The sequence below is a fragment of the Panicum virgatum genome, chromosome 1K, assembly GCF_016808335.1.
Source record: "Panicum virgatum strain AP13 chromosome 1K, P.virgatum_v5, whole genome shotgun sequence".
Taxonomy (NCBI): Eukaryota; Viridiplantae; Streptophyta; class Magnoliopsida; order Poales; family Poaceae; genus Panicum; species Panicum virgatum.
Genome location: NC_053136.1, coordinates 13,664,899 through 13,688,202, shown reverse-complemented (window position 1 = coordinate 13,688,202; position 23,304 = coordinate 13,664,899). Strand labels below are relative to the sequence as shown.

At 47.2% G+C, this 23,304-nt stretch overlaps 1 protein-coding gene across 6 annotated transcripts in view; it reads right to left on the bottom strand.

The window, feature by feature from the left end:
* LOC120695969 (putative callose synthase 8) overlaps positions 1-23,304 on the bottom strand; it is a 41,379-nt gene that overhangs the window by 2,504 nt on the left and 15,571 nt on the right. For 5 of the 6 annotated variants that reach the window (XM_039979161.1, XM_039979167.1, XM_039979175.1 and 2 more), the window contains 25 exons: positions 10,660-10,785; positions 10,441-10,558; positions 9,952-10,280; positions 9,069-9,121; positions 8,930-8,990; positions 8,736-8,817; positions 8,568-8,617; positions 8,376-8,462; positions 8,151-8,285; positions 7,963-8,060; positions 7,809-7,893; positions 6,956-7,116; positions 6,722-6,845; positions 4,261-4,355; positions 4,037-4,190; positions 3,804-3,955; positions 2,909-3,015; positions 2,667-2,765; positions 2,509-2,577; positions 2,157-2,343; positions 1,964-2,075; positions 1,635-1,754; positions 1,439-1,554; positions 1,277-1,360; positions 5-117 (listed from right to left, as the gene is read on the bottom strand). In XM_039979161.1, coding sequence (XP_039835095.1) covers positions 5-117; positions 1,277-1,360; positions 1,439-1,554; positions 1,635-1,754; positions 1,964-2,075; positions 2,157-2,343; positions 2,509-2,577; positions 2,667-2,765; positions 2,909-3,015; positions 3,804-3,955; positions 4,037-4,190; positions 4,261-4,355; positions 6,722-6,845; positions 6,956-7,116; positions 7,809-7,893; positions 7,963-8,060; positions 8,151-8,285; positions 8,376-8,462; positions 8,568-8,617; positions 8,736-8,817; positions 8,930-8,990; positions 9,069-9,121; positions 9,952-10,280; positions 10,441-10,558; positions 10,660-10,785 — 2,917 coding nt within the window. The remainder of the gene's footprint in view (positions 1-4; positions 118-1,276; positions 1,361-1,438; positions 1,555-1,634; positions 1,755-1,963; positions 2,076-2,156; positions 2,344-2,508; positions 2,578-2,666; positions 2,766-2,908; positions 3,016-3,803; positions 3,956-4,036; positions 4,191-4,260; positions 4,356-6,721; positions 6,846-6,955; positions 7,117-7,808; positions 7,894-7,962; positions 8,061-8,150; positions 8,286-8,375; positions 8,463-8,567; positions 8,618-8,735; positions 8,818-8,929; positions 8,991-9,068; positions 9,122-9,951; positions 10,281-10,440; positions 10,559-10,659; positions 10,786-23,304) is intronic. The other variant, XM_039979171.1, reaches the window with a different exon arrangement.

The following is a 23,304-nucleotide window of genomic DNA, read 5'->3' as shown; positions in this document are numbered from 1 at the left end:
TTACCAGCAAATACATCCTCACTTAAGTTTATAGTTTTAGATGCTTTACTTATACCACCTCTTGTTAAATGAAATATCCGGTCAAAAATATCTGGATGGCCATAGTGAAACCGTACCCTACAGTCAGGAAAATATCCATTTGAGTTAATAGTTAATTTCCGAATGTGCCTCTTGCATACGCATATCATATGTAGAAATTTATGAATAATAACTGTGCGTTGTACTCAATACCCCACCCTGTTATTTACAGTGGCTGGGTTGTAGCTGGAGTTTAATACAAGATGGGACTCTTGACCTTGATACTAAGTTTCCAACACTATCAATCCATAAGAAATCAATATATATATATATATAGATATTAACAAAGGGTAAAAAGATTTAAACTGACATCTATGCACTCTAAACTGCTGAAATGCCATTTATAACCTGGAAATGGAATCTATCACGTCCATTTCAAAGCTTTCTTCTCAAAATGCCACTATATCTGATTAATTTCTTTTCTGCAACTATAGATTGCTCCTACCGCCTTCATCTCCTCTTTTGTAGACTGTAGTGTTCAATCTCACAGCCACCATATATTTTTGTCATGTCACACCTATGTTACTACTGCTACCTCACTTGACGCCACTGCTGAACCATGTATACATGAACTTACAGAAACAAATCATATCTTGCTACTTTGTTGGCCAAGCATGCAGCAACAACCAGAAAAATCTGGGTGTGGTGGTGTGTTTGTGGGGTGTGTGTGTGTGGGGGGGGGGGGGGAGGGGAGGGGGGGTATGCATTGGTAGTTCATGAACCATTCATCAAACCACTTGATAATGTTAAAATAGTGGAAGGGCAAAAGTAACATTCTGCAAAAAAAAAAAACAACTGGAACTGTACAAAAGGACTCGAAACCAGTAACTTAGGCTCAGTTCTTTTTTTTTTTCTAGAACACATAGGAGAGCTGCATATCTTTGTATTAAGAAGAAAGGAATAGTCCAATTACAGATCCCAAATCCCACCTTGGACCAGTTCTAAAATGTAGCGTTCTGAACATGCCCTATTCAACTTTGTCAAAGTGCCATTCTGAGAAGATTGAAAACAAGGGGCATAATGTCATCAGCCATTTTTCAATGACATTACATGTATCTAGGGTTCTGCAATAATATATTCAGATTTTTCCTCTAATGTAGAACATAATTCCATCAGAAATTAGAACTTGAAGCAAAAGAATTTAGTTTGCACCATTTTTTGCCTATATTATAAGATAAAATAAGATGCATGTTTTCACCTAAGGGGATCAGCAAGAAATCTTTGTCCAATTGTAACAAAGCTTGTCTCTTGATATGACATGAAGCCAGCAAGAGATGAAACACTGCACAAACAATAATAGCATAATTATCCTACTATAGACGAAACACGTTTCAAAGAAATGTGTTGTAATATTACAGACCTCCCAGTGAAGATATGCTCTCTAAGCCCAAGTATGGTTGGAGCTTGGTCCCTAGGATGTATTACAAACTCTTGAAGGACATTCCTCATTTTGTAAGCTTCTTCCAGATAGTTGTCCTGATATCAAGTTGCATAAATGAACATAAAATCTTTAAACAAAAGAGAACGTGATTATAGAAGCATGTGCAATGCATTACTTGATTCATATCAATTGTTTGTAGAGCTTCTCCACGAGTGAAGATAATGGCATGGTTCTGATTTTCAGGCTTCCCTTCTCCAATGATGGGCGGACCAGGCAGCTTTATACGGTAAATCTCCTATGGACAAAACCAACAAGTCAGCAAACGCCATGGGATTAGAGTGAAAGAACCATATGTTTTACAAGAAAGGCTGTTAATGGGGATGATACTTAATGACTAATGAAGATTGTCATGATGACAAAATAGAAGAGAGGTACTTTCAAGAAATCTTAGATTTACTCAATACAAGTTTTCCTACTTTTTTAGTCTTAACCTGAGATCATTACCTGGTCCAAATTATTTTCTGCTTTTATTAACACAGAGGAATAAACCTTGTGAGGAGCGTTATTTACTATGACTTCCTTCTCTTCAATATAAACGACCCGCAGAACAGAGTACCTTTATTGGGCACAAGTGAAAAAGGTCAGGATAACTCTAGCGACCATCATTTTCTACATTCATATATGTTCCAATGCATACCTGGTCATCAGATCTATGATGTCTTGAGCATGGGGATCACCTTTGATTTTCTGTTCCCCAAACTTCTGACATGAAATGATATATGAAAATTTCATATCTGCAAGTGCTTCAATTTCAGCTGATAATGATTGGTGGATGTTTCTTTTATTTTTTCCTTTCTCAGTTGCCAAAGGTACTTTATATAATTCTGCATAAGTTTTGTAAAATTGAATTAGTGGAAATGCAACAGTTTCCAAAGAAACTTAGAGCTGAAGATTACACAAGAACTTCTACCATAATTTTACATGTCTAACTGTCCTAGGTTATAAATTTCCACCCTTGAATTTAATTAGGACAAGATTTCTATACGCACCTTGATCACTTGTCCTGTCTAAGAAAGCCTGTAGCCTCAATGCCTTTCTGTAGTACATCATTCCCCGAACTAGGAAGTTTATCATAAAAATAGGAGTGAGCTGGGGAGCCATGGTCTTAAATCATAATACAACAAATGAGAATGATACACTGAATTACCAGTTCGGCTCAGTGTTTGGCCACGGTAGGAAGCCCAGTATCTAATTTCATCATTTGTTATCTTTGGACCAATGCGTTCCGAAAAGTTTTTCCATTCATCTAAAATCATAAGAATACCTCAGTACCTAAAGATGGATGTCTCATTTTGATATATCTTAGTAACATATGGTATTCCAGTATGTTTTCATATAAATCAATGCAAGCAGTTGTGGTAGCAGTCAAAAGAAAGTTTTGCTATATACCTGGATATATCTTTTGCATGTAGGAAAGGATGGACGACTCATCTTGATTTGAATAAAGTTCTTCATCAGAAAACTTCACTTCTTCCATGAAATATGGAGTTATTATGCTGGATAAAATATGTAATGTCAGGATATACACTAACACATGGATCACAGTTGTTTTCCATTGAGATGGATGCAGATATCAGAATTATCAAACAAAGAACTACAATTAACTGAACAGCTTGCTTATATTTATAGCAATTCTCATTGGTTATCATCTTATCGAGTTGATTACCAGGAAATCAGTAAGGCCAAGATCACAAGTTTGCTTATGGTTGCTGTTGGATTGTAGGATGTGTGTAATGTGGTCGATGTATTGCATTGAGCCTCTAGGGCGAATATATAGGAGTGCATGGCCTAGAGGGCAAGTAGCCTCTCATAGAGATAAGGAAGGTTATCCCGGGATTACAATCAATCCTAAACTAACCATATCCAGAGTTGCCTAATATACTCTAACAGTTGCATATGAGGGTTCTGGTTATCAATGTTACTTAAGGAGACAGTACGTTATGAACAAATAGCTACTCCAAATTATGAAAAGCGAAAGAATACATTAAATGGAGATTTCTCAAGGATATAGTCTGAATTATTTAGACTTTTAGCATCATCAGATAGTCTGGATTTGGTTCATCTTTGAGATAGATCCTGTGTGCAAATTATGCTACTTTTATTTGTCAATGTATGTAATCAATGTTCAGATAATCCGAGTCGCTTCTGGCAGCAAATCGACAATGATCACTTTGTCAGAAATAAATCAGAACAAACAAAAAGTAAAGCGTTCATTGGTTTCCCTTTTGGATTATTCAAGGTAACTTGGAATAATTCCAGTTGCTTTTGCAAGCAGAAGTATTACCTGAATGATAACATACTGCGAACTTTGGGAGCAGCAGGCATATCCATAAACAGAGATGTGGCGAAGAATGAAATGCGTCGCCTGGCCTCTAAGTTTGATGGTATTTCTGCAACCTGTTCTTTTGTATTAAGCAAAAGGTAGAGGCGTTTAACCTGAATATGAAAGGGAATTTCATTATCCAAAGAGTTATAATCTGCTCCAGCGTCCTTAGGTAATCGAAGGTTAGCTCAGACCTGTTCTTTTTGCTGACTGAGCTGACCATCAAGAAATGGATATCGGATGTTTGTTATTGAGCTGACTGATGCAAAGAGCTCTGGTTCATAGTATCCGAACGCGCCATCATCATCAGAGATCAGTCTCTCGGAAGAATTAACCACATCCAATATACTGTACAAATTGGAGATTATTATACTGGTACACATAAAAAAATAGATCATTTATATTAAGAAATTATTACCTTTGAGCATCCACAATCATATCTTGGATTAGAATATCAACAATATCTTGAAGCAGAATTGTCACCTCATATCGATGTTCGTGTTTGTTTAGATACTAGGTAACACATGCAAGAAAATTTCATTATATTTATTGGCACATACAGAGGATTCAAAAGAGAAGGAAACGTCTGTCTGCACTATATTAATAGAGTTCATATGAGAAAAGAATGTATCAGCTGTCCATCAATATATAGAGCTCAAGAGGAAATAATCTATCCTCTCTTTGAAGTTCTGCAAATGTGATGCCACATTTTAAATTACATCTGACAAAAATAAATACAAAGGGGCACTTACTTCAAAAAAGAAAATAAAAGTCTTCCATGTTTGACCTATTTAAATAGTAAATATAGCTTGACACTCCATTATGTAGTCATCCTTAGTTATTCAACTATAGCTTTCACTTAGAATACACTCTAGTGCACATTTTTATCTTAGTCCTAAGCCAGTGACTGGCATTACATGTGAGAGTACATAGTAAGCAACAACCCTTGTCATCGTTTGGGTTTCTGCAAGACTGCAACACCCAACTCCAAAATCTACTGGGTGTGTTTAGTTGGTGAAAAAGTTTGAGTTTTGGTACTGTGGCACATTTCGTTGTTACTTGACAAATAATGTCCAATCATGAACTAATTAGGCTTAAAAGATTCATCTCGTGCTGATCAGTTAGACTGCGTAATTAGTTATTTTTTTCAACTCCATTTAATGCTCCATGCATGTGTCAAAAGATTCGATTTGACGGGTACTGTAGGGAATTTTTTGGGAACTAAACAGGGCCTTATGGACCAGCTCCTCATGTGGAACGGAACCGAGTACGCATAGCACCTCTCTTACATTTTTATCCTCACTTCTTGTAAAGGGTTAGCCTAGAGGTATGTTTGGAACAACAAGGATTATAAGTTGGCCCTCACCCCCCTAAACTTCAAAGGTGGCACTAACAACCACAAATGGGTTACATGGGCCAACTATTTGTACTATGAGATTTTGAGCTCAACTTATGGGCTGACACCCTCGACGCAACAGACTCACATAACCACCTCATGGTACACAGGTCATGCCGCAGGTCAATCCACATGTGCAATCCACACGTACACACGCACATACAACGAGGGTTCACGCTCTCCTACAATCTATAAGACCCTACTCCAAAATTTTCTTACTGCCTAGCTCCTCACATGGAACGGGCCCGGATACGATTAATACCTCTATTACACTTTCGTCCTCTCTTCGTGTAAAAGGGTAAACCAGGATGTGCTAAGCGACAAGGATTATAAGATGGCCCTCACCTCCTAAACTTTCAAGGTGGTACTAAGCCACCACAACTGGACCACATAGTGTTGGCCCAAATGAAATCTATTTCTCTCAACCCAAAGGCCAATTCACCTCTCTAACCCTATTACTACCTAAGCCGCCACAAGAGGCCAGTAAATCCGCCGTGTGATCCCATTGACGGTCGAGATCACTCCGGGGGGGCTATACCTAGCCCTATCTAGTAGTATAGATAGATACAGGGGCACACTAATGTGAGACTTATCTAAAACATAGGCCTACTGCCCCTATGAGATATTGGGCTGGGGTTTACAATTTCGGTGGGAAGATGTGCTTCTCGGTGACAAAGTGACCAATGATGGATGCACCATTAGTAAAGGGAGAATGAAGTGGGTTGGGCACCAGATAGGTCGAATATGATTATCATCAAGTCTCTTAACTAGATAGATTTATCTAATCAAGTTCCTTAACAACTCAGCTTCTTAGGGATGGCTAACGTGAGCAGTTACCATGGATAATGGAGCCGGAGGTCAATTGCATTCGCTGATTGGTGGAAGAAGTCTTGGAGGAAGGTACCAAAACAACATAAAAAGGGTTTCAATACTCTGGTTATACTTGGAGCATGGATCTTATGGAAGCACCGAAACAGTTGCATTTTTTATGGAGCTGCTCCTAATCTCCAAGGTGCCTTGCAGGCTTTTCAGGATGAAGCACAATTCTGGCGATCTGCAGGAGCTAAAGGGCTTGCTGCCCTGTGTTTAGGTCGTGTAGGACAGTAGTGTCAACGGTGTGCATTGGCTTTGGTCTGGTCCTTAAGTGCAAATTATCTGTAACAGCTCCTTTTGTGTTTTCTATTTTTCTACCCTCACTTTGGCCCAAGGTGAGGTGTGGTTGTGCTGTAATTGGACCATTTCTTCTCCTTAATACAAAGATACGCAGCTCTCCTGCGTAATCAAGAAAAAAAAGGATATGCAAAGATTGCAGTAAAAAAAAGATAAACAGTTGAGCAGGTAGATTTTCAAAGCAGAGCCTAGAATTGCTCTGAAAAAGTAGAATCTAGAATCAACATGCATATGCAAGGACACAGTGACAAAACAGTAAAATAGACCACAATAATAGAAGTGGGGTTGTAGATAGTTCCAGTGTAGTAATTACCAGAAGTTCAGCCAACCGATCAAATTTGCTGAACAATGAAGGCAAATGATCCATCTTAAAATCAGTCAGCAGGCTTGAGTTCTGAATACTCTTCTCTATTTTATTGAATATGACAGCTACCACACTGAACACAATTTGTAGACATTATAATAATATTCACAGGAATATATACTAACAAAACTGCAAGATTGAGCAAAAGAACCAGTGATGGAGGTGACGAATAAAGTGGATTACCTCTTCTCTGTTTCGCCAATAATGAGAAATCTAAAAATAGTTTTTGTCAATTCGTAGAAATCATTTATAGAGCAAAACATGTAGCTATCCTTCTTAATTTTCGAGAACAGTTGAGCACTTTTTCCAGTAAAATTTGCTGCCATGTCCACTGCTTCTGAGAACTAGAATGTAATAGAAACAAATATGAGACTATAGATAAATATTTGCTGGCAAAGATAGAATGGGTACCGATGTATGCCAGACTGCAGAAAGTAACAGAAAATCAACTAATGAAGTATGACTCAAAACAATGTCTTGGAAAAATGGAAGACAGAACATACTATTCAAGGACTCAAAAAGAATAGGTCACTTTTCAGAGAATATTCTTTTTGCCCTTAACTTTTTGTGTGTGTTTATAACTTGAAACTGTGAAGATTTGTTCAATGATCCATAGACCATTTCCTTTTTTTTTGTTTCTTTTTGTGCGCGCGCGCACAAATGACAGTTTGCAACAGACATATCCCCTAATAAGTTAATTTTTCAATGACGTTTCTTACCAGTTACAAGTATGAAGCTAGCGTTATTGAAAACTTGTGCCCTCATAAAGTAATGTCTTCTAATGTTAAAATTAAGAAAAATTTAAGTGAAAAAAGTCTATTATCACCAGGTTTTATTCTGCATAACTCAAAATAATATTATATTTAGAAAAGGCGCATTTGCATATTAACATGCTAACTGTTAGACACGCCTTATATTCTGTCAAAGGTCTGTGGAGACAAGAAACATAATCTACCAAAATAAATAGATTATGTCAACTTCGACATTATGAAGGTGTTGCAGAAAACAGTGTGTACCATAGAAGAGGTCAACTTACCTTTTTAGCAAGTAAAAATAATGGCCAACGAATGGAACCAGAACTATGCTCTAGTGACATGGGCATCGTCATCAACTCCATCTCTCTGGAAAACAACAATTGTTTTTTACAGGTCCGGTGAAACTTAAGCTGCAACAGGTTAATCGATGTTTACCTATTGCTTATTATGTCCTCTGAACGGAAGCTATTTATTATCTGGTTCCAAACCAAAGCAAACTTCGTCGGGTCAAGTCTTTCATCTTTACCTAATTTCTGAAAACAAGGAATCATTTAAAAAACACAATGGACATAAGGGGAAAAGAACATCTTCAGATAGCTCAAAATGGCATGAACATTTTTCACCTTGAATACTTTCTTCTCCAAAAAACTAGGAAACATTCCTTTTTTCTCTTTTGGCATTGCTGGAGGAACAAGAGACATATTGAAGGCTTCAGGTAAGGTACAAAACCGACTTCTCACCATTCCCATTGTGCGAATCTAGATGAGTATAGGACTGTAGGAGGTAAGAATCTGGTAGGTTATAGACATCTGAAAATGAGTTTTCATGTTAAGTGTGCCTAATCTCACCTCCCCGAGATGATGGATAATACCACACATACCACCGAAAATAGTACAGAATACAGAATACCATATCTGTGTGTCCATGAAATAGACCTGTTGAGAATGAAAAGAAAAAATATTAGATAATCCCAGTTCCATAGGCATATGCAGTTATGCACAATTATAACTGTAATTACTGTAAGTGTATGGAATCCTCACAAGAATTATAGGGGACCATACAGCAAGAATAGCGCCAGCATTACTCTTGACTGGTGCAAAATCAAACGTATAGGATCATTATTTTTGCTTGGCTGTAATTTGTCAGCACAAATATAATATTACAAAAAGTAAGGAACAACACAAAAAGCAAGATAGCATATGGAGGACCTTGTGGGAAGAACTCATGCCACTCATATTTGTTCATGTTGATCTTCATAATTTCTTTCGTAGGTCCTACAAGAGGCTTAATCTGTATATATTTTGGTAAAAAAAAATGTATCATGAAGTTGTGTAAGAACAAACAAAATTTTTCCAGTCGTACCTATGATCATGTCCAGTGCATGCTTGAGAGAGAATCTTACCTCAAAGTAGTAGCTGAATAAAAATTTACTTGACAAGAGAATCATCCAAAAAGCTGTGTACCTGTGAGTTACAGAAACAATGATTTAGCTCGTATTAAATGCCCGAAACAAAGTTACTAATTGTAAATAAATATATTACTTCAGTAAAGGTACTAGTCCTTCTTGCATTCCTCGTCCAACATACAATTGTGGCTGCACAAGTAATTGTCATTAGGGCATAATAACAAGATATGCAAGCAATCAGGCGAAGTGAGGTAGTACCTATGTTAAAAAAAAAGTAGTAAATTATTTTACTTTAAAGGGGCTGAAGTTATTTGATATAAAATGGCATGACAACGCATCAAAATTAGTTTTATGACAATATAATTTGTTATATTATGTTAGGCATAGAATTTCAGCTGACTGGTTGAAATGGCGGCAAGCTTCTGGCATCCTTTGTGACAAAAGGGTGCCACAAAAGCTAAAAGGCAAATTCTATAGAACAGCAATTCGTCCGGTGATGTTATACGGTGCTGAATGTTGGCCTACAAAAAGGCGACATGTCCAGCAACTGAGTGTAGCAGAGATGCGGATGTTGCGGTGGTTTTGCGGACACACAAGGAGGGATAGAGTCCGGAACGAAGTTATTCGGGATAGAGTCGGGGTGGCACCAATTGAGGAGAAACTTACCCAGCATCGGCTGAGATGGTTTGGACATGTCCAACGAAGGCCTCCTGAGACGCCGGTGTGTAATGGGGTTCTTGAGCGGGTCGATAATTTAAAGAGGGGTAGAGGTAGACCTAAACTGACGTGGAATGAGTCGGTTAAGAGAGACCTTAAGGATTGGAATATTTCTAAAGAGATAGCTTTGGATAGGAGCGCTTGGAGACTAGCTATCAATGTGCCTGAACCTTGAACTTATTTCTTTCGGGTTTCATCTCTAGCCTACCCCAACTTGCTTGGGAAAAAAGGCTATGTTGTTGTTGTATAATTTGTTATACTAAATTACAAGCTTAAGAAAAATGTGAAGAGAAAAAACATACCTGACACCACCATGACAACATACTGCAAATTCGCCAAGTAGATGTCTCTATGTAGTTGGTGACAGCTGGCACAAAAAATAACGCCATCCCGATCACATTGCTTGCAAGGTACAATGCAACAACCATCATATATTTTGACAAGCAAAACATTCCCAGAAAGGTTTTAGATTGTTTAGCTGAACAAGCCCTATAATTTTGGGAACTGGCATAAAATATAGGAAGAATGATCGCCCATGCCACCGCAAGAGAAAGTTTTAGTGTAAATCGTAGGATCTGATCGGATCTTATTGTTTGCTTGGTTCTCCATGAGAAAGCAATGTCAACGACAACTGCAAGAAAAAGTAGGTATGTCAACCATGCATCAAGATATTAAAAAGGGAAACAAAAGTAGGTATTTCAATTGATTACGCATTATTTTCTCATAACATAATAAGTTAATAACTGATAATGTATAGACTATAATCATAAGATACAAAGATTCACATCAACCTTGAATAACTCGAAGAACTGCATTGGTAATGAAAATACTCAGAATATCTTCAAAAATTATTGGATCAAGTAACTGAGTAGGACTCCCTAATCCGTGCCATGCCATAATTATCAGAACCTGAAAATAAAATGAATAAGGAAATGTATCGAAAGATCTGACAGAACTGTGAAAGTAATCCTAAATGCATCCACTCAATCATTAATGATAGAAAACTAAACCTGAAGCCCAAGCACAAGAACTGTCCACATCCTATCAAAGCTTCTGAAGATATGCCAAAAGGAACGGACCTCAACAAAATTCGTCTTCCCCAACCACCTCTGTTGAGATCTGGGACTTGTAGCTTGCTATATGCAGTACCACAAAAAAAATGAAAACATGTAAACAAAAAAAATCAAACAAATGTACCCAAATCCAAGCATCCTGAGTTGCGCACGTACATGAAAAACCATGCAGCATAGAGATTACAACACAGTAAGTTATGAAAGCACATAAGAAATTGTCGGTACCCCAGGACTGGGGTACCCCTTCTTGCTGTATCTAGGCAAGAACCTTGTAGATATCCTTGACTACGACCAAACAGCCGGACCCCTGCGGTCCGAAGTCCTGATCTCTCGGCAACGGTTGGTTCCGGACCTGCCTCGCGACTGGGAAAGATCCGGGAACGACGCGTGTCCCGGAAGAGGCGGGCAGCCCGGAACAGCCGGGGCTCCGGACCTCCTGAGGGGTCCGGACCCCCACGGAAGTCCCGGACCCCTCATGGGGTCCGGGACCCCCTGTATGGTAACCGGACCCCTCGCTAAGGAAAAAGTCGACGCCCTGCCTCGGGGTGGTCCAGAGCCGACACGTGTCTGCAAGCACGGACACGTGTACAAGGCCGCTTGGCCTCCATACTAAGCCTCACCCACCACTGCATTCATTGTGTTAGGTTGACGCCCGCATTGATGCAGTGGAAGCCGAGGCGATTCTTTGACCAGGGGGCACTATTGATCGCGTATTACCAAGGTGCATAGTGGAACCGCTGGCGCCGCCCACGCCGCGCCTGTCAGTCTGCCATAACAGATGGATACGACGGATCGACTCCACCCATTATGACGCCTACATAATAGCCTCAGCAGGTCACGCCGCAGCCTACGCTCCCCACAACGGTCACCTTGCTGACGGGACAAGGGAAGGCCTCCTTTCGTCAGTGAGCCAGCAGGGCATGGAAGCATATCGGAGGAAAGATTCGTAACCACTGTAGTCATTTGAGTACTCGCGCAGTATGCTGCACAGCTCGTTGGGCCCACTTGTCGGGGCCCCGACGTCCAATGTATCCGCCCCCCTTGGTCTATAAAAGGGGGGCGCCGCTAGAAGAAAACCTCAGGCTGGGTGAAAGCTAAGACCCGGGGCAGAGGATAGGTCCATACACAACCAAGAACAATACTTCTCCCAGTGGATGTAGGGTATTACGCTCCGGCGGCCCGAACCACTCTAGATCGTGTGTTCTTGCGTGCCTGCTTCAGTGTTAGATTAGCCTAACTGCCTAGTACTTCCCCGAGTTCTCCCTCACTGGGAATAGGCGGGTGCATTCCGCCACCCGGCTGTGGGTACCCTAGAATCTCCCGCGACATTTGGCGCCGTCCGTGGGGAACCAGGCGCAGGCTGGATCTGCGGGCTTCAGGGGCTGTGTTCATCCTCTGCAACGGCGAACGAGAAGATGAAGGAAGGCAGGGCGTCACCCACGCCACATGCCGTGGCACTAGGGCGCCAACGCCCACAGTGCGGCGGCGCACGGCAGCGGCGTCTGTTGTGCGTCGCCACTGCGACACCTCGGAGCCGGCGCAGCAACGCACAGCGGAGGCGCCGCTGGGCGCTGCTACCCCTACGTCGACTCAAGGTTTTCTCTCAAGCAACGGTCATGCTTCCTCTGCGGCGGAATGGCGTCGGCTCAAGGCTTCCTCTCAACATGGAGCCTGGAGCCGATGGCATCCCGGAGGAAGTTGGCCGTGTCGTCGTGCCGTCTCCGGCATCACCCGAGGTGCTTGGTGCTGCTGCAGACAGGACCCCGCCAGGCGAGGGGGCCCCTGGCGCGAGCACCAAGGACAAACCGGCGAACGACCGCCCTTCTCCACAATCCGTGCTCGTCCATACGGGCACACATTTCCCCGCTGCGCCAAGGGCGAAAAGCCAGCTCCTGCCGCAGCGGAGGGCGTTCCGGCTGGCTCCCGGTGGCGGACGGCGGCGGCAGGGGGCCTCTTCCATTCAAAGCCAAAAAATTTGTCTCATGCTACCTAAGCATATGACAGCTCTTAGGCAAGGAGTGGCCCCCCGAGCTCCCGAGGTGATGCTAGATGATGCAGATCAGTCACATCTAGGGCGCCTTCACCTCCGACGACTATGAAGAATTCAGGAGTGGCCGAACCACTTCCAACCGGGAAGAACACGCTGTATAGCATGCAGTCGTAGGTTACTCCTAAGAAAAGATTAAGAGAGTTCCTCCTTTGTAAAAACGTGGCGCCTACGTGTGTGTCCAGAGCGGTCAAGGTCTGACCTTGTAAACCCGACCTCTGGCCCTATCACGCAAACAGGCAAAAAGCGGTCCGGAGCGGTGGAGGTCCGACCTCGTAATCCCGACCTCTGATGTATACCATGATAACCACAATAATAAAGGAGATTTATTTTCTTAGTCATTTCTCGGCGCCACCCTGATTACATTCATTCGTTCTGGTTGACTATTTCTTGGTTAACCATCTTTTCCCCCCAAAACAGAGTCTTTTCTTTTGCTGTTAGCGACTCAAGTCAAGTTGCCGGCTTGAACTCAGGTGAGGACGCCCCTTCTAGCTGGAAGGCAGTTCCGACCAACTAAGGACCTGCTCTGGAGAAGTGGTACTCGTATCCTGGGGTAGAGGAGCTCCGCGTAGCTTAGCCTGGTAATGTACCCTAAGTTTACGTACTCCACTTCCTTGTTACAAGTACTCTAGTATCCGAGACTGCTGTCTTTAGAGGTCCCGGACTCCCTTCTAGTATAAGGCTTGGTTTCTTGCACCTTACTGTAAGGTCCGGTGACATATTCCTTTGGTTCATCAGCAATAACCCAAGTCCACTCCGGTGGCCCGCTCCGGCGGAGACCGCTCGCCACGGTCGACTCAAGTCCACTCCGGTGGCCCGCTCCGGCGGAGACCGCTCCCCACGGTCGTCTCAAGTCCACTCCGGTGGCCCGCTCCGGCGGAGACCGCTCGCCACGGTCGACTCAAGTCCACTCCGGTGGCCCGCTCCGGCGGAGACCGCTCGCCACGGTCGACTCAAGTCCACTCCGGTGGCCCGCTCCGGCGGAGACCGCTCGCCACGGTCGACTCAAGTCCACTCCGGTGGCCCGCTCCGGCGGAGACCGCTCGCCACAGTCGTCTCAAGTCCACTCCGGTGGCCCGCTCCGGCGGAGACCGCTCGCCACGGTCGACTCAAGTCCACTCCGGTGGCCCGCTCCGGCGGAGACCGCTCGCCACGGTCGTCTCAAGTCCACTCCGGTGGCCCGCTCCGGAGGAGACCGCTCGCCACGGTCGACTCAAGTCCACTCCGGTGGCCCGCTCCGGCGGAGACCGCTCGCCACGGTCGACTCAAGTCCACTCCGGTGGCCCGCTCCGGCGGCGACCGCTTGCCACGGTCGTCTCAAGTCCACTCCGGTGGCCCGCTCCGGCAGAGACCGCTCGCTACGGTCGCCAAGAGCCGGGTCCGGGGAGAGGTGCATGCTCCCTGAGCGATCCAAGGTCTGTGTAACCGCTTAGCTTGGTTCCGCACCCTAAGCCTACACCTTCGTCGCCCTATGGAGAGCGCTCCAGAACCTGAACCTGGCAACCGGTGTACCGGCCTCAGGGCTCCGGAGCACCCGCTCTTAGCATGAGCACACCGACGCAATCAAGTTGCGTGGAAACACATCACGATAGTGGCCCCACCCTCGGGTTCGTACCTCTCCCGAGGTGGGCCCGGGGGCCACTGTCGGTACCCCAGGACTGGGGTACCCCTTTTTGCTGTATCTAGGCAAGAACCTTGTAGATATCCTTGACTACGACCAAACAGCCGGACCCCTGCGGTCCGAAGTCCTGATCTCTCGGCAACGGTTGGTTCCGGACCTGCCTCGCGACTGGGAAAGATCCGGGAACGACGCGTGTCCCGGAAGTGGCGGGCAGCCCGGAACAGCCGGGGCTCCGGACCTCCTGAGGGGTCCGGACCCCCACGGAAGTCCCGGACCCCTCATGGGGTCCGGGACCCCCTGTATGGTAACCGGACCCCTCGCTAAGGAAAAAGTCGACGCCCTGCCTCGGGGTGGTCCAGAGCCGACACGTGTCTGCAAGCACGGACACGTGTACAAGGCCGCTTGGCCTCCATACTAAGCCTCACCCACCACTGCATTCATTGTGTTAGGTTGACGCCCGCATTGATGCAGTGGAAGCCGAGGCGATTCTTTGACCAGGGGGCACTATTGATCGCGTATTACCAAGGTGCATAGTGGAACCGCTGGCGCCGCCCACGCCGCGCCTGTCAGTCTGCCATAACAGATGGATACGACGGATCGACTCCACCCATTATGACGCCTACATAATAGCCTCAGCAGGTCACGCCGCAGCCTACGCTCCCCACAACGGTCACCTTGCTGACGGGACAAGGGAAGGCCTCCTTTCGTCAGTGAGCCAGCAGGGCATGGAAGCATATCGGAGGAAAGATTCGTAACCACTGTAGTCATTTGAGTACTCGCGCAGTATGCTGCACAGCTCGTTGGGCCCACTTGTCGGGCCCCGACGTCCAATGTATCCGCCCCCCTTGGTCTATAAAAGGGGGGCGCCGCTAGAAGAAAACCTCAGGCTGGGTGAAAGCTAAGACCCGGGGCAGAGGATAGGTCCATACACAACCAAGAACAATACTTCTCCCAGTGGATGTAGGGTATTACGCTCCGGCGGCCCGAACCACTCTAGATCGTGTGTTCTTGCGTGCCTGCTTCAGTGTTAGATTAGCCTAACTGCCTCGTACTTCCCCGAGTTCTCCCTCACTGGGAATAGGCGGGTGCATTCCGCCACCCGGCTGTGGGTACCCTAGAATCTCCCGCGACAGAAACTAATTCATATTCCTTGAACCTGGAGAGTTCTGGTAAGCGCTGTATACAGTGTGATAATATGCAAGCAGTATAGTGTACGTGTGAAGAAATCAGCATCACAGAGTATCGGTGTATACATAACTATTTTTTCTCGAACACGCAAGAGAACTGCGTATCATTGTATTAATAGAAGAAGAAAGGAGTCGTACATAGACCCAGACACACACCACGCACCCTAAAGAAATATGATGGCCTATAAGCCTAGTGTTTGTATCTTAATTATGTAATTAGCCTAATGTTTAGACTTGCCTTGGCTTCCAAGTTGAAGAGCCTTGGCTGTTTTTTACTTTAAGCACTTTAGTGGGTGAGCTCCTGCTATATAAGCAGAGCATCCCCTCCCCTCTTGTAATTGGAATTCTATCCCTTGCATTTCCAATTCAATCAAGCGGCCTTGGTCAAGCTGACCTCCGGCCTTTACCATGAGTTTGTGAGTAATCTGGGCAACAATTGGTTCTAGTGCTTTTCCCTCCCCAGCCGCCGCCACTATGTCTACCTCCAGCTCGAGAGCTCGCCGGCTTGCAGATGCCACCAAGGGCCCTGGCGCGGGCGGCGACGCCGCCGCTGCGCAGGCGCGGAAGGCGCGTCTTGAGGCTGCCGAGGCAGCCGCTGCCCAGGCAGCACAGGCAGCTACGGACGCAGCGGCCGCGGCCAAGGCCGTGGTGGAAGCTGCTGCGGCTCTGCGAGCGGAGATCAAGGCAGAGGAGGCGGAAGAGGAGGGAGAGGACGAAGACGAGGCGGAGACAGGGGACTCCGGTGGATCGCGCCAGACGAAGAACCATCGCCGCCGCATGTCGCCATCTCCACCACGGTATCGCAGGCGGCGCGGGCGTTCGCCGGCTGCGCCCATCTACCGTGAGATCGGAAGCAGGTGGCCGATGCTCACGCGGTCGTACTACTACAAGTGGAGTCTCCTCATGAAGGTGAAGATGCAAGCTCGCTTCTTGTGGGACGCCATCAAGTACGACGACGTCGACTTCGAGCAGGATCGCCGGGCGATGGAGGCCCTCTGCGCCTCGGTCCCGCCGGAGATCGGAGCCACCCTCGCCAACAAAACCACCGCCAAGCTCGCCTGGGAGGCGATCGAAGCTAGGCGCGTTGGGAGCGATCGCGTTCGCCGCGCCGCGCTCCAGCGCCTTCGCGAGGAGTGGGAAGGTCTCACCTTTTGCCCCGACGAGCAAATTGAAGACTTTGCGGTCCGCCTCACCAATCTGATGGAGCAGATGGTGCACAACGGCGACACCAACCTCGATGAGGGATGCGCCATGGAGAAGTTCCTCCGGTGCATGTCTAAGAGGTACGAGCAACTCGTCTTCTCCATCGAGACCCTCCTCGACCTCCAGGATCTCTCCATCGACGACGTTGCCGGGCGGTTCAAGGTGGTCGAGGACCGCGAACGCGCGTCGGAGTCAGAGCAGGGCAAGCCGGAAGGGAGACAACGCCACCACGTCCAAGGACGGCTAGGAGCGGCGTCGTCGTCTCCGTGGCGGCAGGAAGAACAAGCCCAAGGGCGATCGCGCTGGCGACGCGCCGATCCCGGCGGAGGACGCGGTGACAGGGGAGGTGACGCCGGCGGCGAACGCAGAGCGGGCCGCGACGACACCTGCCACAACTGCAACCGCGCTGGGCACTGGGCTAAGGATTGCCCCCAGCCGCGGCGGAATCGCAGTGCCGCACATGTTGCGGAGGGAGACGTCGACGTCAGCCTCTTCCTCGCGCACGGCACCGTCGGGCTGGACGCAGGACGTGCAGCAGCGCATGGCCTCTTCCTCGAGCTCGACGAGCGGCGCGCTCGCGTCGTCCTCAACACCACCGTCAGGCATGACCGGGCGCCGTGAGCTCTTCACCGACCTCGACGGCGATGTGTCCGGCTCGGTGCGGTTCGGCGACGCGTCCAGGGTGGACATCCAGGGCGTCGCCACCGTCGCGTTTGAAGGGAAGAACGGCGAACGGTGGCTGCTGCAAGGCGTCTTGTACATCCCGGCGCTCAAGAACTCCATCATGAGCCTCGGGCGGCTGGACAAGGACGGATCGGAAGTGAGGATCAGAGATGGTGTACTAAGGGTTTGGGATCAGCGCGGACGTCTCGTGATCAAGGTCCTGCGCAGTCCCAACTTCCTCTACACCCACCACTTCAACGCGGCCAAGCCGCGCCGTCCTGATCAAGCCGAGGGCCAGAAGCTCTGCCTCGCCGCGCGCAAGGATGATCAAGCGTGGCTCTGGCATGAACGCTACGACATGGTGCGCGGGATGCCGGTGATCAAGCACGACGGCCACCTCTGCGACACCTGCGTCATCACCAAGCAGAGGCGTGCACCCTTCCCCGCCCAGGCCTAGGACCGCGCGCAGGAGCAGCTGGAACTGGTGCATGGCGACTTGTGCGGACCGGTGACGCCGGCGACACCCGGCGGCAGGCGTTTCTTCTTGCTGTTGGTGGACGACGCCACGCGCTACATGTGGGTGTCTCTGCTTGGCAAAATCGGCCACCGCGGATGCGATCAAGCATGTCCAGGCGGAGGCGGAGAAGGTCTGCGGGCGCAAGCTGCGCGTCCTCCGCACCGACAATGGCCGGGAGTTCACCGCCACAGAGTTCGCCGAGTATTGCGCCGACGAAGGCATCACGCGCCACTACTCCGCTCCCTACTTGCCTCAGCAGAACGGCATGGTTGAGCGGAGGAATCAGACCGTGGTGGCCATGGCGCGAGCTCTGCTCAAGCAGCGAGGCATGCCGGCCAAGTTCTGGGGAGAGGCGGTGGTCAAGGCGGTCCACCTGCTGAACAGATCGCCGACTAAGAGCCTGCAAGGCAAGACGCCTTGCGAGGCTTGGCACGGGCGAGCTCCAGCGGTGGCGCATCTGCGTGTCTTCGGCTGCCTCTGCTTTGTCAAGGAGCTGAACCAGGTGCGGAAGCTCGACGACCGCAGCAGGCCGGGCGTCTTCATCGGGTACGCCAAGGCGTATCGCGTCTACGACCCGGTTTCGCGGCGCGTGCTCGTGTCGCGCGACGTCGTCTTCGACGATACGCGTGGATGGGACTGGAGCGAGAGCGCGGATCATGCTGCATCGGTGGCGGAGGAGCTCGTCTTCGACGACGAGCTGATCGACGCCGGCGGACCAGGTGCGCATGACGCATCAGCGACCGCGGCCTCACCCTCGCCACGATCTCCATCTCCGGGGGAGACTGGGAGCGCAGCATCGACGGACGGCACGCCATCCTCAGCTTCCGCATCGTCCCCTGCTCCCGCGCCATCTCCTGCTTCGGCGTCGTCCTCTGCATCCCCTGCCTCAGCAACTCCTGGAGGGGCAACACAGACTCAAATTGAGTCAGCCACTCCTCTGCAGGACGATGAGGACCGCCTCGACGCGTTCTACGACGGCGAGCCCCTGCGGTACTGCAGGATTGACAACATCCTCGGCGACGAAGCCGTGCCGGAGGTGGAGCCGCGAGTGTGCGCAGAGCTGCATCTGACGCACGCTGGCGAGCCGTCCACATACGCGGAGGCACAAGGCGATCCAGCGTGGCGCGAGGCGATGCAGTTGGAGCTTGAGTCCGTCGAGAAGAACAGGACTTGGGAGCTCGTGGATCCACCGGCCGGCCATAGCCCGATCACCCTGAAATGGGTCTTCAAGCTCAAGAAGGATGAGAAGGGCGCTGTGATCAAGCACAAGGCGCGGCTGGGGGTGCGTGGCTTCATCTAGCAGGAGGGGATCGATTACGACGACGCATTCGCGCCGGTGGCGAGGATGGAGTCTGTAACACTCCGGGTGTTTAAAACACTAAACATAAAATACTAAACATAACATCATGCATAATCGTCAAGATTAAATTAAATAATGCATTTCTGGTATGTTTACAAATGCATGTGTATGTATGGGTATCTAGGTGTATGGGTGCAAGATATGTGTAGAATAGAATGCTCATGTATTTTTCACCCTCACCATGAAATGACAAATAGAAGGCAATGATATACACCCTAGGTGATGTTTAAAATTTTTGCAAGAAAAATCAAATTCAAATTTTAAAGTGGTCACATGAAATGATGAAATAATTCAAATCTTTATCAACATGCTTTAAAAATAATTTTCAAACCATAGCTCAACTAAACTTTTGCCCAAAACCAAAGTTGTAGAGTTTCATATAACAAACAACTTTCATGTTCAAAGATTTTTAAGTTAGCACACCAAATTTGGAGAAAAATTCGAAAAACAATGTGTATAGGGTAATTTTCTTTTGCATTTAAATTTGAATTTGTAACTTTCAAACGAAACCTCAAATGGGGAAATGCCTGAAACAAAAGTTGGAGATTTCGACATTTTGAACAACTTTCGTATTCAAAGTTTTTGAAGTTTCAATTAAAAATTTTGAGAAACTTTAAAGTCAACTCTCTGACTTTTCTCTCTTTCTCTCTCTTCTCTCTCTCTCTCCCTCGCTCTCCCTGGCTTCTCTGCTCACGCTGAGCTACTCGAGCGCGCACGCCCGCGCGCGCTGCGCCGCTGCCGCTGCATTGCTGCCTCGCCGCCTGGCCACGCCACCGCGTCACAGCTGCCACCGCGCCGCTGCCTTGCTGCGCCACGCCATCACCCCCACTCGAGCGCGCATGCTGCCCTCGCGGACTTCCCGCTGCACCGCGCACGCCACGCTCGGCGACAGTAGCGTCCGGCCAAGCGCCGTGGCCGCTGCCCGCGCTGCCCGAGCTGCCCGACCTCCCTGCCCGCGCCCATCCCCTCCTCCTTCACCATGCTCGCCCCTAAAAGCCGAGGCAAGCCCCTGCTCGCGCGCCCAGAAGCCGGAACGCGCACGCCGTCGCCGGTGCCCACCATTGCCGTCGCCTCTCCCCTTAGCAACGCGGAGCCCCCTCCTCCACCCTTCCTCGCGCCCAAACGACCCCGTACTTAGCTTCCTTGGCCTCCACCGGTGCTCCCCGAACCGCTTGCCACCGCCCAGAGCCACCAGACCACTGCCGCCGCGGCACCCCATGGCCGCCGCCCAAGCTCCACCGCGGAGCTCTCCCTTCCAGCCCTCCTCCACCCGAGCAAGCCCCCTAGCTAGCTTCTCCATGGCTTGGTGAAGCTCCCAGACCACCCCACTGTCGTTTCCCCTCGCCGGAGCGCCGCCGCCCACTGCTCCCGCGGGGAGCACCCCTCCGGCCATCCCCAACCTCGTTTGAGCCCACAAACGGGTAGAGCTCGGTCTCCTCTAGCTCCTCCCCAACTTTCCCCTCGCCGCCGGGGCCGAACCTCGCCGGAAAACGGCCGCCCGACCCTCCCCTGTTCTGTTCCCTCCGCCAGGGACCTCTAGTGAGAAGAAACAAACTTCCAGGGGCCTAAATGCAAGAGTTCGTTTCCTTTTTCTTTTGTTTTAAAAAAAAACAGCAAACTTGTAAATTCCATATAAAATCGTAGAAAAATCAGAAAAATGCAAACTAAAATGTTTTGGAATCCTTAGATCAAAACCTACAACTTTTGTTACAGTCACATGTTCATATTATGCTTCTATTTTAATCTAGGATAAAGATTAGATTAAATAGCACACAAATGTATCTCCTGTTGTATTCATGAACTAAGGCTAGTTTTTGGACAGTGTACTATAACCTAGATTAGTAGCTTACTGTAAAAATTTAATGACATTTTGACAAATCTAGATATATGTTTCATTAGATCTTGGTTTATGCCTATGTTAAATAGAATTAAATACACAGGGTTCTATTTTAGTTTTCCTGAGCTGAAATTTTTACATAAGCCTTACTTTAGTTTCTAGATGCTACATAAAAATTTTGGGAATTTTTAGTAATGTATAACTAGTCCTTTTGATTTATTCATGAATAAATTTTGTAAATCAAAAACCCTAGTTTACTTCATTAGAAAAATCTCATATTTTTACTAGAGCTTCTATTAGAGTACTAAATCCTTCTGGTAAAGTTTGAGCCTCTATAAATTAGTGTGACAGCCTATGGAAATTAGTTTTGATCCATACAGCTATATGTTTCTCTATTTTTCATGCTCTTTTTACTGCTCCATAAAATCTGAAAAATTAACAGTAGACGCCACGTAAGAGTAGGAAGCCTCAGTAAAAATTATAGCATCTTTACTTGTGTGGTTTGTTCTGTATAAATGAATCTTGCTCCTAGTAGTAGCTGTTTAATGTCTTTTTAATAATTAATATGCTCAATGGAATTAGCTAAAAATTTCACAGTAGGCATGTTACTCAGATTTGTATCTTGCATAAAAATTTCAGTACCAGAAAGTATATGTAACCCTAGTTATGGCGTTACAGGTTAGTATAGTGTTAATTAAGAAAAATACCATTTCTTCATATCAAGAAAACGAAAGACAACAAACTCCTAGTCCTTTTATGAATAAAATCATGTTAGATAGTACTCTATAAACGATTGCCCAATAAAGAGAACATAATCTCCAACTTAACTGGAGTTGTGTTGGTTTACAACTTTATAGTGAATTAAATCATGAATTGAGATTATCACGTAAACTCATGCATATGCATCTCGTGTAGATTCGACTACTCTCGCCGACGGTACGTACGAGCTGGTGCCGGAGTCCGAGAGTGAGCAGAGTGAAGCCCAAGCTAATCTAACTGAAGCCGCCGAAGACCCGAACCAAAGTTCGGAAGAGCCCAAGGCTAACTTTGCTTAGCAAGGCAAGCCCCGGAGCATGTCCTATCTACTGTAGATTTATGCAACTACTTATATTTCTATATACTTGTGCATTTACGTTTACAGGAGTTGATTGAAACCTTAGTTGCATGATCCTAGGTACCTATGCTTGAACACTAGATGGTTTAGGTCGCTAGTTGGCTAGGCTAATGGTTCGGTAGAAGTCGAGTGATTTCCTGTCACTCGCGAGAATTATAGGAATTGAATGTCCACTACATACTGCAACTATAAGGCTCACGGGCGGGGTTGTGGTACTTGAGGTACCCCGTCTGTTTAGTGAAAAATGGATAAGGCCGCAGTGTGTGGTAGTGGTGGTTAAGCTTTTGAACGTACTAACCACATGCCGAGAATATGGTAATCGGTAAGCTTAAGTACTGGATTGAACCGAGGCCGGAACATACTCCCCACCGTCTTGAACTTGTTCACATCTAGCTAATGGCGAGTACAGAGTCGTCGTGCTGCTGTACTTGAGGGCGGTGGGCCTGTTCCGTGAATCGGGAATTGAAGGGAACTGTTGCGTGGGTGACTCTGTTCCCATGCGTGTGTTTAGGTCCGCCTGGCCAGGTTAACAAACTCGATTCGAATCGTCCGCCTCTCACGGATATTGGGACTGCTTAACCCTTTTGCCACATAGAGTAAGAAATGGAACAATGAGGATGATGAATATGGTTGAATGATGAAAAATAATTATTTTCCACCATGTATGCTATTGGATAGATGCTCACTTAGAAGGGTTAATTGAACTAGAATATTGAAGCTAAAATTCGAAATTAAGGATTCACTCTCAGTTGCTTTTCGGCGAAACAAACCCGTCTAGCCAAAAGCCTTGCATGTCTAGGTTAAGGGCTAAGTATACCCTTAGTCGGGTAAGCCTTGCTGAGTATTAGTATACTCAGCCTTGCTTGTGGCTCAACTTTGTTTTCAGGTGTTTCGTTTGAAGATAAGGTAGCTAGCTTGACTTGGCCGTGTGTTTTACCACCTGGTTGGTCGGTGGATTGGGACACGACTCCGGCCGGCGATGACAAAGCCAAGTGATGTCATGTACGGGCTTCATCATGACATCTTGTATCGT